The following is a 17,002-nucleotide window of genomic DNA, read 5'->3' on the forward strand; positions in this document are numbered from 1 at the left end:
CTCCCCTCCTGTCCCCCCCTGTCCCCTCCCGCTGGGGCGGCGCTCCCAGCTCCACTCCCCCGGCGCGGCCGCACGGCAGCGGGAGGGTCCGACCCTCCTCCAGCCATGCCGCCCCCGGGCCCGCCGGGCAGCTGAGGAGTCCTTCCCTTGACGGCTGAGCAGGGACTGCTTTTGTTTCACCAGAAAACAGCGGGCTCCTCGCCGGAAAGCAGCGGTTCGGCTGCTCTTCTTCTCCTGGTGCAGCCTTGGGGCTGCGCCGCCGCTCCCTGACCAGAGCGTTGCGTTTCTGAAAGTCAGAAAGGTTTCGCTGGGGTAAGTGTGGTTTAAATGCCGAGGGTGAGATTTGGAAAGAAGATACGCGAGTGAACAAGGACGTGATTGGATACGTGCTGGTTTTGCAGAGGAGTCTCCTCTATAGTTCTGCATGGCACTTACACGGAATAAAAATATTTCCCCTTAAGAACTAATTAAAATAGAGGCCCTTTTTCTGAAACACTTAGGCAGTGATTATTTTGAACTTAAGACTATTGCACTATATTTCAGTGGACTGTTTCAGCTACTAAAGTGAAATTAACGTTCATGTGCTAAATATTAGAATCAAAAGCTTTTCAATTTACCATGTAAATACTCATTCACTGTCTGTACCCAAACTGCTAAATGATCTTCAAGTCACAGCTTCTTTTATGGCATCCTTGTTTGTGTTTGTATTGCTTCAATATTTTCTTCTTAAAAATTTGGGTGGACAAAGAGTGAGACTGCACTCATGGCCAGTTCTTCTCATTACTGTGGCAAACAGTCCTCATGAGTCAGGTTTGCTGGCATGGACACATTCTGAGATTGCCCTGCCCCAGGCTTTGGCTGATTTTTAAATGTGCCTTAAGCAATAAAGTATTTTGTTTATGAAATATGCTTACAAGCACCACTAACCAAATCTCTAGTTCTCTGCTGATGGAACATTCTGTATTATGTCTTGGGTAATACATCACTTTGCTGTTTTTTTTTCCAGTGGACAGAGAAATACAAACACAAATTACACATTCTAGGCAAGAATATGGACAGGGGCTGTGGGTCAGATTTTGTATGAGTTCATGGAAGTTGTTTGCCTCCCTGGGCACAAACAAGGTCAGGAGTATGAACAAAGAACTATTTTATGCTACCCAAATAGCTAACCCAAATGATGTTTGAGAGAGACTTTCAGTTTATCTGATATATCTTTCTGTCAAGGTTGAGGGAACTTGGTTTTATAGCAAAGGACACTAGATGTGTTTATTTGTTCTACCAGTGGTCGCAGCACAGAACTGGCTTTTGGCCAGATGAAAACTGATGTAATTTCAAACACTGTTGATTAGATTTCCATTGAAATTGCCAGACTGATGTTTTTTGGGTTTGTTTGTTTTGTTTTATTTTCTTTTTAATGTAAGAGTGCTCTATAATGCTTAACTTCCATTAGAGATAAAGCAGTATTTGTAAACACAGCAGAACTTAAAACTACATATATTAATGTAGAGAAGTCCCTTAGAGGGAAACCCATGGCTCACTGGTATGCAGTAAACATCCTAAACCCATGAACCTCAACTGCACAACCAAAATCTGCACAGATTTCTTATGGTGCATTTTCCAGCAGATGAAATATAAAATGACAATACAAGAAGCTAAACCTGGAATATTTATTTATTTGTGTGGCAAGGCATTGGAATAGGTTGCCCGGGGGGGTGTTTAAGAGTGTCTGGATCTGCACTGGATCATGTAGTTTGTGGTTTAGGGGTTACAGTTATAGTGCTGGGTTAACATTTGGACTTGATTATCCTAAAGGTCCCTTCCAACCTTGATGATTCCACGATTCTGATTGGGAAAGACACCATGAGGCAATTCACAGCTCTTCTACGCACTGGCAGCCACACCGTTATTTTTCCTACCACTAATTTCTTGATGAGTGTATTTAAAAGCATCTACTATGCATCATGCGAGCTCCTGGGCTCCAGGAGCTGCTGCAGGATCAGCACCAGGAGCTTGCACATGTTGACTGTCACATTTTGTGATTGTCACATTTGGTGACCACTCTATGCCCACAAAAGAAAATTTCCTGAGGCACGACAGGGGCCATCCCGCTTCTGGCTTTGTCACGGATTTCCACACAGAGCCACTTGTTTGTAGAATTTAGAAAAATACAATCATAATATGTGCTTTTTACTGTGAGGCGGTGGGGTGTGGGAGACACCGCGCAAAGCAGGACGACCACAGAGCGCCCCGTCCGTCCGTCCATCCATCCATCCATCCATCCATCCATCCATCCATCCATCCATCCATCCATCCATCCATCCATCCATCCATCCATCCATCCATCCATCCATCCATCCATCCATCCATCCATCCATCCATCCATCCATCCATCCGTCTACCCGTTCGTTCATCCGTCCGTCCGTCCCTGTCCCCTTTTCCCGCCCCTCACGGTTTCCCGCCCCTCGCGGTCCCGACCAGCGGGGGAGCCGCCCCGGACGGGGGCTGGGGCGGAGCGGCGTGTCCGTCGGTACTGTGGCACCACTTCTGACAGGCGCTGGGCGGCGTGGGGCCGTGGGACTTGGCGCGGGCTCTGCGGGGCGATGAGGCGCGGGGCCAGGGACTGCAAGGGCCGTGCGGGGCCGAGGGGCAGCGGGCCATGGTGCCCAGCAAGGGCCGGCCCGGCCGGGGCCCGGGGGCCGCGCCCGCAGCGGTGGGTGCTGCGGGGCTGGGGTGCCGGGGCGGCACCGGGGTGGGTGCTGCGGGGCTGGGGTGCCGGGGTAGGTGTTGCCAGGGTTGGGGTGCCGGTGGGCGGTAGCGCCCCGACATCATTGTGCCGTGCTGGGAGGTGCATGGATGAGCCACTCGGTTCTGTGCTCCAGTGAGATGTCTCGGTTTTGTCGCATAAATCTAGCTGAAAGACCAACATGTTTTGTCTTTTGAACATATAAGGCGTGATAAAATGTAAATACTTGTTTTCTTCACACTGAGAGATGTATCCCTGTGGAAGTCACGCTTTCAGTGTATTTTTAAAGCTAAACCAGTGTGATTTTTGTAAATGAAAAAATTCATGTTACTTAGAGCTGTGATGTATTCTTCATAGTATTTTGCAAAATAGTTCCTTTCTTGGTAGGTTTTCCTGTTGAAAATAGCTTTATTGTTTAAAAAGCAGTTCTGTGGACATGTAATATCAATATTGCAATCAACAATTGTATTGATATTTCTGAGAAAGGTAGCATTTAATTTCATCTTCTTCCAATTTGCAGGTTAATAATTGTGGTCTCCAGCTGGTCATCCAGACCTCTTCAATACCAGAAAAAACCAAACCGGTAATTATTACCTTTTCTGGATAGCTGAATTAACAAATGTAATTGTATGATACAGACAAATTTGTATGCTTTCAAATAGAAATTACCTTTTCAGGACTCATTTGTTGACTTACAATATCTAATGTATCTGATAGTATTTTTTTATTTTATTTAATCCTATTAAAAACATAGGGTTGTACTGTAGCCTGCCATAAGCACTATATATATATATATATATATATCTATATCTCATATATATATGATTTCTTAATCTTCTATCTGTACTTCTCTCCTGTAATTCCTGAGAGCTGTTAGCACTGAGGCTGTATTTGTGTAAAGACATTATTTGCATTTGCAAACTCCTAACATTTGTCTATAATATTGTGTTACAGTTTGAATTCAGAATAAATAAAGAGCAGTCATCTTTCCACAATAGGCTTCTGCAGCATGATCTGGAAAAAAACTACTCCGGAAGACTAGGTAATATTCCATAAAGTTTGGTTTGTTTGTCTTTTGTATCTGTTTTGTTCTTTAAAAGGTAAGGAAAGATTGTATCATTATTAGAGAATATAAGGGTGACAGTGTTTCCTACTTGGCTACAGTAATTCAATGTAATTACTGTTGCATCATGGCCTGAACCCGCTGCTTGGCTTTTTTTCATCCTATTTTTTCCCCCTTATGGAAGAGTATGTTTTCTTCTACCTACAAAGCCACAACCTATCAAGTGGCCTACTCTGTATTCCCTCAATAGCCACACTATTGTCTAAAGTAACATTTTACTGGATGTTTAACATTTTAATATGTTTAGACAAAATTAGTTTCTAATTTAGAACAGTGGTATTGAGAGAGAGTTTTTCAATTGTGCTTGCATGCTCTTGGCTTTGCCAAGCAAGATATTGGTGCCATCACTGCTAACTGTGGTGAGGTCTGGAAGAGACTGGAAAGAACACTTCTGCCTTGTGCTGCTGCTTGCCTATGATTGGTGTGAGTAGAAGATTAATTTAGTTATCATGGCAACTCTTTATTGAGTCTGGTAACAAACTGAAGGCCAGCAGCCATTCAGAATTGGATACTGTGCAAGTTCTGGAGTAAACTTAAGTCTGCAGTTTGATTTTTAACAGTATGAAGTCCTTTGGTGTGTAATAAGCGGCTCTATCTCCCAGCACCATCCAGTCTGACAGAACTTTCTGGCTTGGTGTTGAAGCAGAGCACAGGGTCTTTGTCAGGATTTGGGGAGGTTTCTGTTCACACCCCTACAAAATCCAGAGCATGACAAGAGAGCCACATTTTTAGTTCACATGCTTCAGGTAACAGTGGAATCCTCTCATTAGTTTCTCTCTATTTTACTGGGAGCCTTACAAAGCTGTTTCCTAGCACTCCCTTTGGGTGTTAAGACAGGTCCATAGACCATTGTCAGGAAACCACTAAAAATCTCTTTCAAAAATATAATACAGGCATTGAAATGAATGCTTTTTATAAATCTTTCTTTCAGAAAAGGGCAGCAATAGGGATCTTTTACATGCCTTTAGGAGGATGACAGTAGAAAAAAGTCACTTTACTGCTATCCTGTCGTGTTTCAGACTGATAATTTTAAGTTTCTGGTCTTATGTTTATGGGCTTAAAAACCTGTGACACAACTAAAGTAAGATTTTTGCAACAATGTTAATTGATTTTAATATTTTGGGGACTTTTTAACAGTTTTGATTTTGAAGGATGCATAGAGAATGTTGTTAGAGTAGCTAATGATAAAATTCAAGAGTAGCACTGAAAAGCTTGTAAATTGACTGACAAATTGTTTTACTCAAACAGATAGCTAATAGTATATTTCACACAACAATGGACTCGTTGCTATGGTAATAAAACACTTATCTTGTTTATTGCAGATTTCATGTTTTCCTTGCTAATTTATTTGATTTATTTGAAGAAAGAAGAAAAAAAGGGCAAGCACACAGAAGTCAAGCCTGTATTTTCAGTAGTGTGCATGCACAATGGTCTATTTTTGACCAATATTTTTCAGTGGATCATTTTTTAAATAAGCCAAAGCTCACAGAACACATTTGTTGATTAATTTTACAGGTATTTTTAGACAACCTCCCTTTTTTCCTTGTATATTATTGAAATGCATGAGGATGAATTTATGAATATGCTTTCAAGGGCTGCCTATTTCTTGATAATGGAGTGAAATACCAATGATCACTAGGTATTGTGTGCATTTACCTTTGAAAGACTTTGCATTTATTTGTGGCTCACTGGGAGTGTTTCAGTATTTGATGTTTTATTTTTCTAGTTCTATCAACATCTATTTGATCTGTGTCTTTTTAAATTCATCTTAAGTTGGGTAATACCTTCTTTAAGTTCAGATACTGAAACTGTGAAACAAGTTTACAATTTTATGTTAAAATATCATTGGGTAATTCTAATCAAAATAAAGGCATTTACAAAATATCTGCCTACAACATATTGTTGACAAAAATCTCAAAGAAATAGATTTGCTTTGGAAAGAGGATGTAGAGGGATGTAGTCATAATATCAGGAAAGAAACTGATAAATCACAGTACTGAATGGAGGCAAAAAGCATTTTCATGCTTTACTTTTTATAAGAAAGAAAATTTTGCTTTTATCACCTGCAGTTCAAGACATGCATCTACAGAGCAATAGTTCATGTGTTCTCTGTATGATTTTTCCAATAGATAACACAAATTTTGGGAGCAGTTCATCAATATCATTTCCTGTGCTGCAACGTACTGCTGAAGAAAAAATCCTGAACTCAGACAGACTTAGCCTGGAAAGGTGAGAGGTGACAGAGCACACGCCCCAGAGCCCCAGCCCTGGGCTAAAGTGACCAGAGTGCCCACTGATGGCTGCAGTCAGTGGTGGGATTGCATTGTTGGGTTTGTGTGTGTGTGTTTGAGAGAAGAGCTGTGTTCCATGGAGAAAGTCTCTGAGAGTGTCCTTGTGATGAGTATTTCTACAGAGCTGTCCCCTGAGGCAGGCAGATTTCTGACCTGAACAGGCTGTTCATGTGATAGCTGAAGGAAAACGTAACAGAGTGTGAGGCCACATCTGTTGGAATTTTAGTGTGGCCACAACACAAAACTTCGATGTAGTTTCTGTGTAACAAGCAAATCTCTGAGAGGGGAGGGGTTCAGAAAATTTTGCCAGTATTTCAGCTGTGTTTTCAGGTTAATTTTTTAATTGGCAGGAGTTTCTGCTTTATCGATAAAATTTAATTAGCAAACCTAATTAATGCTGTCTTAACCAAGATAATATAGTTTTTTCTGTTCAGTCAGAGTGGGTGAGCAGAAGGTGGATTACTGAATTGTTACTTACTTGTGTATTCTGTTTTCTCTTTTCTCTTCCAGGCAAAAACTGACAGTGTGCCCAATTATCGATGGGGAAGATCACCTTCGTCTTTTGAATTTCCAGCATAACTTTATAACTCGTATCCAAAATATTTCTAATCTTCACCATCTTGTTTTCTTAGATTTATATGATAATCAGATTGAAGAGATAAGTGGGGTTTCAACTTTGAGATCCCTGAGAGTCCTTCTTTTGGGAAAGAACAGGTAAAAATAATAAAACCTAACTAGGGCACTCTGTGGTGCAGCAACTGTGATTTCCCTTTGCTTCTGATACAGTTTTCAGTTTGTGATTTTGCTGTCATACCAGTGAGACCTGCCCTAAGATTAGCTAAATGTCAGGGATCCCACTGAAGAAGCACACAGATTTTGTGTGATGTCAGAGCTTCTTTCTTAGTAAATTTAAGCAACATTTCCAAAGTACTTCACATGTTCCCATATAATCTTCTATTCTGATTGATTATTAAATATGTTCTTAGATTTGTGTGACATGTTTTGGAATGTCTTTTCAGATCAAATGTAGTCTTCATTAATTATTTATGACCTATAAAAATATTTCTGCCTGATATATTTATCTGGGAAACATACCAGACAGATGAGTCATGGATTTTAATGCTTATTTATTGCTTTTAGTCTTGTAGCCTTTAATTTTAATAATTTAATTTTAATAATTTAATACATGTATCTGTGGAATTGCTCATACATCTAAAGGTTGTGCTCTGACTTTTAAAATTTTCCTCATTTTCTTATATTCAGTGAGAACTAGTGACCAGATTTCAGCTATGTGCAGATTATAAAGGGTGTACCTCCTAATTCAGCCTGTGCTCAAAACTGACAAGTTTCAATAGTGCCATATGTTACTAGAGCTAGGAGCTTTTGTATTAAAAATCTCACCTGTAGAAATCACTTTTGTTTATAGTAAAATGTTGGGGTTGTGGATACTACAATATTCAAGTGCTTTGAGAAATTCTTTTCTTTATCATAACCACCCTGGGTGCAGTTTACCTTACAAGTGTGGTGTTGAGGTAGATAGGACTTGGCCCACTAGTGAGTGAGTGGTTACACATCAGACAGAGTTGTACCAACCTGCTTCAGCTTGGCCTGAGTGTGAGCTTTGATTACTCTCAAAGCAAATGCTTGATACATGTATTTAATGTCATCAGCCAGTAGATGATGCTGTTGGGTGTGTAATAGCCTAGGTTTGGAATCTGACAAAACATGACAGGACAGAGAGGTTTTAAGACAATGAAATTTTTGACTTTGGTTTGCAGTGGAGCAAGCATTCCATCCTTTTCTTTTTCTAGAAGAGCCACATAAATTCTGCTGCTATTGAATTATTGACAGTCAGAAAGGAAGGTGATAGTCTTAAAGTTATACTCATTTATAAATTTTCTTTTCATGGTTCAAAATGTTGTATTTCTGTTACTTTTGTTAGGAAAAAAAGGCTTTATTTTGTATCAGCTGGAAAATGAAAGATTATTTTAATCTAATATTAAAAATAATTGTCATAATTGAAATCTTGCAGAATAAAGAAGATCTCAAATCTGGAGAACCTAAAAAACCTTGATGTTTTAGATCTTCATGGAAATCAGGTATGGTAAAATAACCTGGCTGCTTATGTTTATAGAGTAGGCATCCTGTATTTGCTGTGTCTTTCACCAAAATATTGTTTCATGAAAGGGAACTGGTAGCAAGTTTTGCAGCTCTTGAGGTCACCAGAAGTCAGTAAGTTAATAAAAGGTGTCATGATGTTTATTTGGAATGATGTTTTACATGTTAGTGTTTACAAGTAGACTTTGACTTGTGTCCTAATTTCTTTTTGTTATTATATAAGTATTATTTGAAACATCCAAAAAGAAGTGATAATAGCTTGTATTGTTCCTTACCTAATAGCCCATATGAAAAGCTGGTGTACTCTCATGTGTGCATGCATAATTGAAACAGGCAATTCAGAAGAGTTAATCTTAAAGCTTAGCAAAGTGATAAAGAGTATTTCTATATGTTGCTGATGAAATCATTATCTTTGCAATGGCAGTGAAATACCAGGATTAATATTCTAGACTGTGGCATTCTAGCTGGGCAGAAATCAGCAGAGGTCTGTGCTCTTCATGCCAACTGTCTGCTCTTGGGGTTGCTTTTAAAAGTCTCTCTGTATAAATATCTTTTAAATGGGGCTATTTTCTGTTCCTCTTGCTGTAGTATTTTCGTATAAAATACACATAAATGGACAGTTTAATTAGCAATTGAATCAAAAGTTTAAGCACCTTGAATCAAAGGTTTAAGATGTTATTTAATTTTGGCTTTGCTATCTACTTTTGTATGCTTTTTAACTGAGAAATTGTTGAAATATTTCTTATAGCAGCATATTCCAATCATGTACACATACATGTGTATGGATATATGGAAATTACCAGCAAATTGGGAAGTTCTCAAACTGTTAAATTCTATCTCCCTTACCTCTCCTGTTCCAGGAGCTGCTGGACACTTTGTGCAGAGTGGCATGGCCACACCTGCCCTGGTGCAAAGCAGCAGGAAGTTCCCTGTCAGTGACTGCAGGCACTCTGTACTGCTCTGCACCTTGGCACTGTTGTTCTCCTGGAGAAGGGATGGAGTGCCTGGGCATGGCTGCTAAAGGGGCTCACAGTGGTGCAGAGATGCTGTTTCTGACTGGCAGGGAATGGTACATACTGGTAGCTCTTTGCACTGCCAAAACCTTGGGGCTGCTCAAGTATTTTCCACAGGAAAACCTGCTGGCTTCTTTCTGCCCCCCAGCATGGTTTTCACTGAGAGTGCCCTGCTGTCCCTCATGCAGGGGCTGTCCTTCTCCTTGGGTGCAAGTCAGGCATAAATTCTGCAGAGGTGCTGAGGACAGATCCACACTGCCATGAGAAATAATTATCTGGATAGAGAGCCTTGTGTGGATCACTGGGAAATACTAACAGCAGTAGCAAACCCATACTGAACCACCAGAGCAATAATCAATGCCTCTGTAAAATACAATGGTATTTCTAGAAATAGAAACTAAAATTAAGGAGCATTAGCTATTATTGCTCTTTCTATGCCTCTATTTTTTCTTTTGCTTTGTCATTATCACCTGAGTCTCTAAAATAGGTTATCAAGTATAAAAACAAGCATCTGCCAGCTGCCTGTCTACTGTAATTGAGTTGTTAGGTCCCTCCCTTTTCTAATCCTAGGAAGATAAGTGAGTGTGGTGGAAGATAAGTGCTGTGGTTTTGTGTCTTCAAGGTTGCTGCTACAGAGCAGCCCAGCTGAAATAACCTGGTTTCTGATGGGATAGAAGGAAATGTTGACTGAGTTTAATTGCAGGATGGCAAGACAAATATGGGTGAATCCTCAGAGATCCAGAACAAGTATCATGGTTTAGAGAAACACAGGCATGCTATTGTATGAAGCTCATAGTTCATGTATACTTTTAGAAAACATGTCACATATATACATGTATATTTTATATCCATATAAAGCACAGTGTGCATGTTTATTGTGTCTCTGACAGATTGCTAAAATAGAAAACATCAGTCATTTAAGTGAACTGAGGGTGTTAAACCTTGCCAGAAACCTCCTCACTGTTGTAGAGAACCTGAATGGACTGGATTCACTCACAGAGCTCAACCTCCGTCACAATCAAGTCTCTGCTATAGTAAGGAGAAAAACTCTTGTCCTTCTCTTTTTTTTTTTTTCATTTCCTTTTATTTGTTTTTGGCAAAATGAATGGTAACTGTAGCTTCTTTAAACAATATCAGTGTTTCAGATTTTTGACATCTCGTGTTTCCTCATATTGTGTTGTTTATATTTATCTGCTGCAATACTTAATTGTACAACACAAAGGTGAAACAAACACTTTCATTTTAGTGTTATTTTCGTTGAATGTGTTCAGGGAGACTGGACTTAGAGGATCTTTAAAGGTCCTTTGCAACACAAACTATGCTGTGATTCCATGGTGACTTGGAGTGTTTCAAATCTTGAAAGCACATGATGTTCCTTGGGGAGGGAGGGGAAGAGATTTTGTGGTTCTAACATGCAGATTTAGATACTCTTCTTCCATACAAGTTCATGTTCTAGAAACAAATAATCTCACTTTCTGTAGGTTAGCTAAGCCATAAGGCCATGTTAAATTTCATCTTAAGAATGTTGCTGGGGCAAATGCAGAGAAAAAAAGGTATTGATTGTAAGAGCAGAGTTTTCCAATGGAAACTTTAACTCAGCATTTTAAGTTTCATACTCTAAAAATTAAGATTTTCACTTTGCAATTTGAATTGTAGTTCAGGTATGGCAAGTGGATTATTCAAGCAAGAGCTTTTTAAAATAAAGCAGATTACTTAGATAGCTCCCTTTCTCTGGCCTGCATAATTCTTCTTGTTCCTGGTCCCCTGTTGTTGCTGAGCCTTTCTTTTCTTCGGTTTCTGCTGTTTGCCAAATAGGAATTGTTTTTACATCTTAAAAATGAGAAATTTCTGCTCATTGCTGACTCTGTCACTGTACCTTCCTGTGTCATTGATGTTACCTAGAATTCTCTTTGCTTGTAGCTTCTGCCTTTTCAGTCCTCTCAGGTGCAACTTGTACTTTCTGCTTGCTTTCTGCTGCCATAGGTGGAGAGTCAGCATGAAATTTAAATTAGTGACTTACAGACTTGGAGTCTGTGCTGCATCTCAATGCTTTAGTGTTTCCTGGCAGAGACAGTGTTTCAGAAGATGATGTTCTCTTCAGGGAAATATTTATTTTACTTGTTGGCTTGTGGGGGTTTTTAACTGTTGTTTTTGTTGGTATCTTTTTGGGTTTTTACTCTGATTAAATTCTAATGAAATGCAGTTTTGTGAGTGTGGATTGTTTTGTTTTTCTTTGAATGTTATTTTTAGCAAGTATGGCACTAACTCTGTGTCTAAGACACATAATGTTTAAAACTCTAAGTAAATATGGCCAGTAAAATAAAATATTTTTTCATATGTTAATGATAGGTGTTATCTTTTTTTTGTGTGTACAATAATGTGCATGTGTTTCTTATATTTGTTTGATTTATTTAAAATGAAAACTACATTCCTTTTGTATGGAAATTCAGATTCTGCTGCAACAGGAAATTACTAAAAATGCAGAAATATGGAAAGAAATATCTCATTCTATGGAAAGAATACCCAAGATAGTTTATTTCTGGAGCACTTGAGTAGCTGAGGGAGGGGGGTTATATTTTATTTAAGATGAACTTTAGGTTCATGTGGTTGACTGTGCAGGTGGAGGAGATATTTTAATCATGATGTTGTTATGCTGTAGCTCTTAGCTGCAAAAGATTCATCCCTAAGCTCATGAAAAGAATTTGGTTACTGTGCTTTAGTTACTCACTTACTGTGACAATGCTCATCATGAATCAAGCTTTTTAAACTTGATTATTCCTTCAAATGAAAGAATCTAAACTCAATTTTAAAAATAAATTGCTGTTCTAAAATAATTTTAAAAATAAGTCTGTTTTAAATAACTTTGCATTATTTTGGTGAACCTTCCTTATTTTTCACATACATCCCTTTGACCTGCCCTAAGTGTATTGTTCTTGTGTAGGAAAAATTATCTCATTTGTGAAACAAAAATAAGGTTCCATACTGAACGCTCTACCCATTGCAGTTTGCTGTATTGAGTAACTAAAGTTATCCAGCTGGATTGTAGCTGGTTTGAGAAATTAAATCTGCCATCATCCTTTACAATCCATTGGCCTTGGACTACCAGTTTAGGGACAGTTTTTGAGCTTTTCACTATAGACTGAAAATCCTTGAATCATAAGCAGTTATTTTTGTAAGAATGAACTGTAGTTGGTTCAAAGCTGCAGGATTTGCAGAGGCAGTCCTGGGGCTTGGTTTATAGCAGAAGCATCTTACAGGACTGAAGTGCATTCAGACAGTCTGACTTGTCAGGAGAATAGCAGAATAACAGAAATGCTGACAAAGAGTCTCACATGGCATCAAAAGCACAGATCTATGCATCCCATGAGTTATGAAATATCTACTTCTTTTCCATCCAGTTGTGAGCTGGGGTCTCTGTTAGGAAGATTATCTATGTTTTTCTTTGAAAGACTGACCTGCTTGTTTAATTTGAGGTACTAAAAATTTAGAATTTTGGGTTTTGTCATTTGCAGCTTGATCATAAACTGGAAGGAGGACTGGTCAAGGTGTTCACCATTTCTTCAAGAAAGAACTCTTGCCCTCTGTCCCCCTCACTATAAGACTTTGTATCAAAATTGAAGTAGCTGGAGGTTTTTGGGATTTTCCTGCTGCACCTGTAAGATTTGAAACTTGTTTTACAAGACAGCAACACATCATGCTAGGAAATTTGTCTTGTTGGGTAATTTCTTTGTGTTCCCCAGTGATTAGTTGAAATCATTGCTGCTTAAGAGTTACAGTGCACAACCCTATAATGCCTGTCCTCACATGTGTGCCACCCTTTTAGGCATGAACACCAAGTAGCCTTGGGGACAGAGGGGACACCCAAATGCACCTGTTGTGAACTCAGTCTTTCCATGTCTGACCTGGGAGGACTCAGGACAGCTCTGACCCAGGAGTTTTGCACCTGCAGGCTTGATCCCTTAATCCCTTTGTTCTAACATGTCATCCTATCCAGTGGTGACTCTCAGCAGCTTTGCTGGCTTAAATTCAGTGTTTCATTAATAGGAGCTGCAGGCTTTGTTAGAGCTGCCTTTGTTTACCTCTTTGAAATGAACTGTTCTGGGCTGCTATGTAGACATGTCAGAAATCTGATGAAGGGAGGAGGAGATCTAGGCTAAAATCAAGACACTGAGCTCTGATGCTCCTTTCCCTTTCCCAGGGTTGTATCCTGTGGTTCCAAGTTGGAGTGTGGCCATTGTTAGGGATGCAGACTCAGAACTGAGGGGTTAGGTGTGAATGGCTTGTGAGTCCCTGCAGACTGTGCTGTCTGTCTGATATGGATGTATTTTTCATAAATCAAGTTTGATCTTCTAAATATTTGCTATTAAGAAACTTACTTCAAAGACATTTAGTGCAATAATAAATTTAGAGTTTCTTATTCTGTAAACTCATACCTTCTTCTAAATGTTAATTGTGAAGGTTGTGAAGGTGACAGAGTCCTTCAGATCATTCTCTGACTGGAGAGTCACTGCTGTTTGCAGTGCTAATTGCACTGCTGTATTGCTGTATTGCACCTCAAAAACCTTATTTCAGCAAGCTTTTTTTTTTTTTTTTTTTAAGCATGTTTATCCTGCAGCTTAAATGCTGAGAGAGCACCTTGGCTTATTTCCCAAAAGGCTGTTCAGAAAGCAGCAGCAGTATCCTCCTTTCCTTTAACACGATTTGCTTTGCAAGTGATGCAGCGAGTTCTGCAGAGTGGGATCTGCACTGAAACCCTCCCTTGCAGTCTGCATTAGGGAGAGATGGAGCTGCACGTTCAACACAAATCAATGTTGCAGCAAGGTTACAGCATTTAGAAATGAAAGCATTTCATCAGGCCAAGTAAAGAGGCTCAAAAGCCATTTCCATCTGCTGAATTTATGCCTATCTTTTCTTTCTAGAAAGATGTGGATACTTTGCCCTGTCTCCAGCGTCTCTTCCTCAGCTTCAACAATATTTCTAGGTAAGGGGAATAGTAGTTTGCTTCCTATCAGTAATTTGAAGTATCCTACAGGAGCTGTATTTCATGAAAATTTGAATTCAAACACTGTGAGTACAGATCCTTTTTTCCTCCCCTAACATATCAGATTTAAAAAATCATGCCATTGTGTATTTTCTACTTTAAGTATAAAAATTCTTGAAAGCCTTTGCATTTAAATGTAGTTATACTATGACTATTCTAGCAAGAAACATATATTTAATTGATTGTCATACTGTTTATAGTGGTCAAAATTAAAAGTGGATTTGTAAATACGTTGTTTTGCTGTTAACCTAGTTGTCTGTTAAAGCAGCATGATGCAAGGTACAAGTTATATTTAACATTCCATCACTGAATTTCTGGAGTTATGTAAATTGCTGAGTCAGATTCTGCTTGCTATGGGTAAATTATTTCATGCCTGTATTTTACTTGTCCATGTATTAATAAAGTCTGAAAGGTATATTCATGATTCCCTTTCAGACCAGATGGCAGAAGCAAAATAGCTCAACTCACAAAGCTGGGCTTCTATAGTTTCAAGTAACTAAGAGCATTTTGTTATAAATAGAAATGTTTGTCTTCTGTGCCTTTTCATATTAATGCATTTTTGAAGTCTGCCTTTATACTCATGCCAGTATTTGAGAAAAACCCTAAGTGCCTGCATTATCTTCACTTTGGTATGTCCTTTTTTTAATCCCTTGATCACCAACAGCTTTCTTTGTTTAGAATCCAATCATTAAATGTGGGGTAGGGGAAGATGCTTCATGTTCTCATTACTGGAAATGCCATGCTATTCTTGTGGTATCTGCTTTCTCTGTAGAATGTACTTAGTGGGAGCTTTTATTGTAGCAGCTACTCAAACATTTTAAATTCACCTGCATTATGTGTCTTGCAGACAGCTCCAACCTACTTGTCTGTGTTTCTTAGGTTCTTAAAGTACAAATGCAGTACATCTTAAATACTCATGGCTGTTAAACACTTAAAAACAATTCAGAGATGAACTGCAGGAGTCTTTCTTATGCTCTTCCCTTAGTTAATTTGCTAGTCTTTTTATTTTAAATTTTAATTTGGCGTGGTGAAGAGAGGGGGTTAGCATTTTGCTGCTTTTGAATCATTTCCAGAATTGAGACTTGCCTTTGTTTCTGGCTTTCTAAAAAAAGTCTCAGGTTGGCAGGAGCAAGGAGGAGACTGCAGCAGCTTGGCTCCCTGGCTGTCAGAGAGCATCACTGCAGTCAGGAAATTGCCCTGTCTTTATATGGACTTGGTGCCTTTTGTTGTAGCTTTCTGGCTGCTTTCACATATTGTTTTATGCAAATGCATGTTATTTCTAGAGTGTTGAAAGAAGGAAAAATGCTTGGAATTTTCTGTGAGGTTTTGACAGATTTCTCAAAGTTTGTGATCACTAGCTTCTTCTTGGCACTATATTAAAAATTCTGTCATTTATCCATGGGGGCTTTAGTTGGTCTATTGCTTAGGTTTCTGATAAGCTACAAATACTTACCTAGAACATATATGGAAATAGTTCATTTAGTTTGAGTTTGCAGCTGGAATAGGTATCAAAAAATCTTAATGTTAAACAAAAGATATTGCAGTTCTATGAATTCTGTATATGCATGTAGGTAGATAGGTGGGTGGATATCTTTAACTCTCTATTTACCAGTCATTATTTTAAACCACACAAATGAAAAATTTCTTTTAATCACATTCAGCTTAGAGTTTTTTAAAATAATAAGCTTTTGCTACATATAGCAGTTCTGAAGGCTAAAACTCTCTGTAATTCCTTATTCAGAGTTATGTAGTAGGTATGTTTTCTACCAGGGAAGTTATTACATATTATATATTTAAGTATATTCTTGACCACCTGTGATCTGATGCTTGGGTTGGTACTCTTTGAACTGACTGAGGAAGTTCTTTACAACCAACCAGTGAACTGCTGTGCTCTCTCTGACCATTCCTACACCCTTTTAAATGGTTTTGTATGCTTTTGAGTCACTTAGCCCATTTGCTCTGGGCCATAGGGTAATTTGAAAAATTATTTTTCCTAAAAACTACTCTGTCTATACAACTGAATTTTGTTTGACAAGCAAATTGGTGCACCAATATTCTTAATTAATTTATCTGTAGATGCATTAATAAAAACCTTGCAAATGAAAACAAACAACAAAATTGCCAGAACTTGAATATATTTGTTACCATTTCATTGCAATGCTTCATTAATGTTCATTTTTTTAAAATAGCATTTCTGAAGTAATGCTTCCATGGAAAGATTTTCTTGTCTCTATTTTTGTTTCAGTGAAAATATTTGAGTCTTAAATTGACACATGCTGACATATTGAATTAATATTTCAGTAGAAGACTCAAGAATGCCATTAGAAATTGTCACTATTTTAGGCATGAGGATATACCATGGGTTTAATCACTATGTTCTTTTTACCTCATGCTTCAGAGAAGGGCTCAGAATGCTGCTGCTTCTCTGCAGAACTTTTGGTAAAGAAGGATATATTGGCAAGATAATGTAAGCTAAAGCTGAACTTGGTGCTGACAGGAAACAAAGGAAGTCCTGTTTTTGGCTTCAGCCCAAACAATCTTAGTTACACTCTGAAGGTGTTTATACCTGATGGCTGAAGGCAATAGCCATATATAGAACTGGTTATAAAGAAATGAGAGAAATCCCATTTTTAAATTGTCATGTGGCACAGGGAAGAGATTGCAGTAACATTT

At 38.7% G+C, this 17,002-nt stretch overlaps 1 protein-coding gene across 1 annotated transcript in view; it reads left to right on the forward strand.

Moving 5' to 3' along the window:
• The first annotated feature begins 2,632 nt into the window (after nt 1-2,632).
• The window catches only part of LRRC49 (leucine rich repeat containing 49), a 39,816-nt gene continuing 25,446 nt past the window's right edge, over nt 2,633-17,002 (forward strand). Inside the window, exons 1-8 of the mRNA XM_064722387.1 lie at nt 2,633-2,710; nt 3,264-3,326; nt 3,698-3,785; nt 5,996-6,095; nt 6,668-6,871; nt 8,190-8,256; nt 10,179-10,322; nt 14,208-14,269. Coding sequence (XP_064578457.1) covers nt 2,657-2,710; nt 3,264-3,326; nt 3,698-3,785; nt 5,996-6,095; nt 6,668-6,871; nt 8,190-8,256; nt 10,179-10,322; nt 14,208-14,269 — 782 coding nt within the window. The 5' untranslated portion in view covers nt 2,633-2,656. The remainder of the gene's footprint in view (nt 2,711-3,263; nt 3,327-3,697; nt 3,786-5,995; nt 6,096-6,667; nt 6,872-8,189; nt 8,257-10,178; nt 10,323-14,207; nt 14,270-17,002) is intronic.

This window comes from Zonotrichia leucophrys, chromosome 10 (genome assembly GCF_028769735.1).
Source record: "Zonotrichia leucophrys gambelii isolate GWCS_2022_RI chromosome 10, RI_Zleu_2.0, whole genome shotgun sequence".
Taxonomy (NCBI): Eukaryota; Metazoa; Chordata; class Aves; order Passeriformes; family Passerellidae; genus Zonotrichia; species Zonotrichia leucophrys.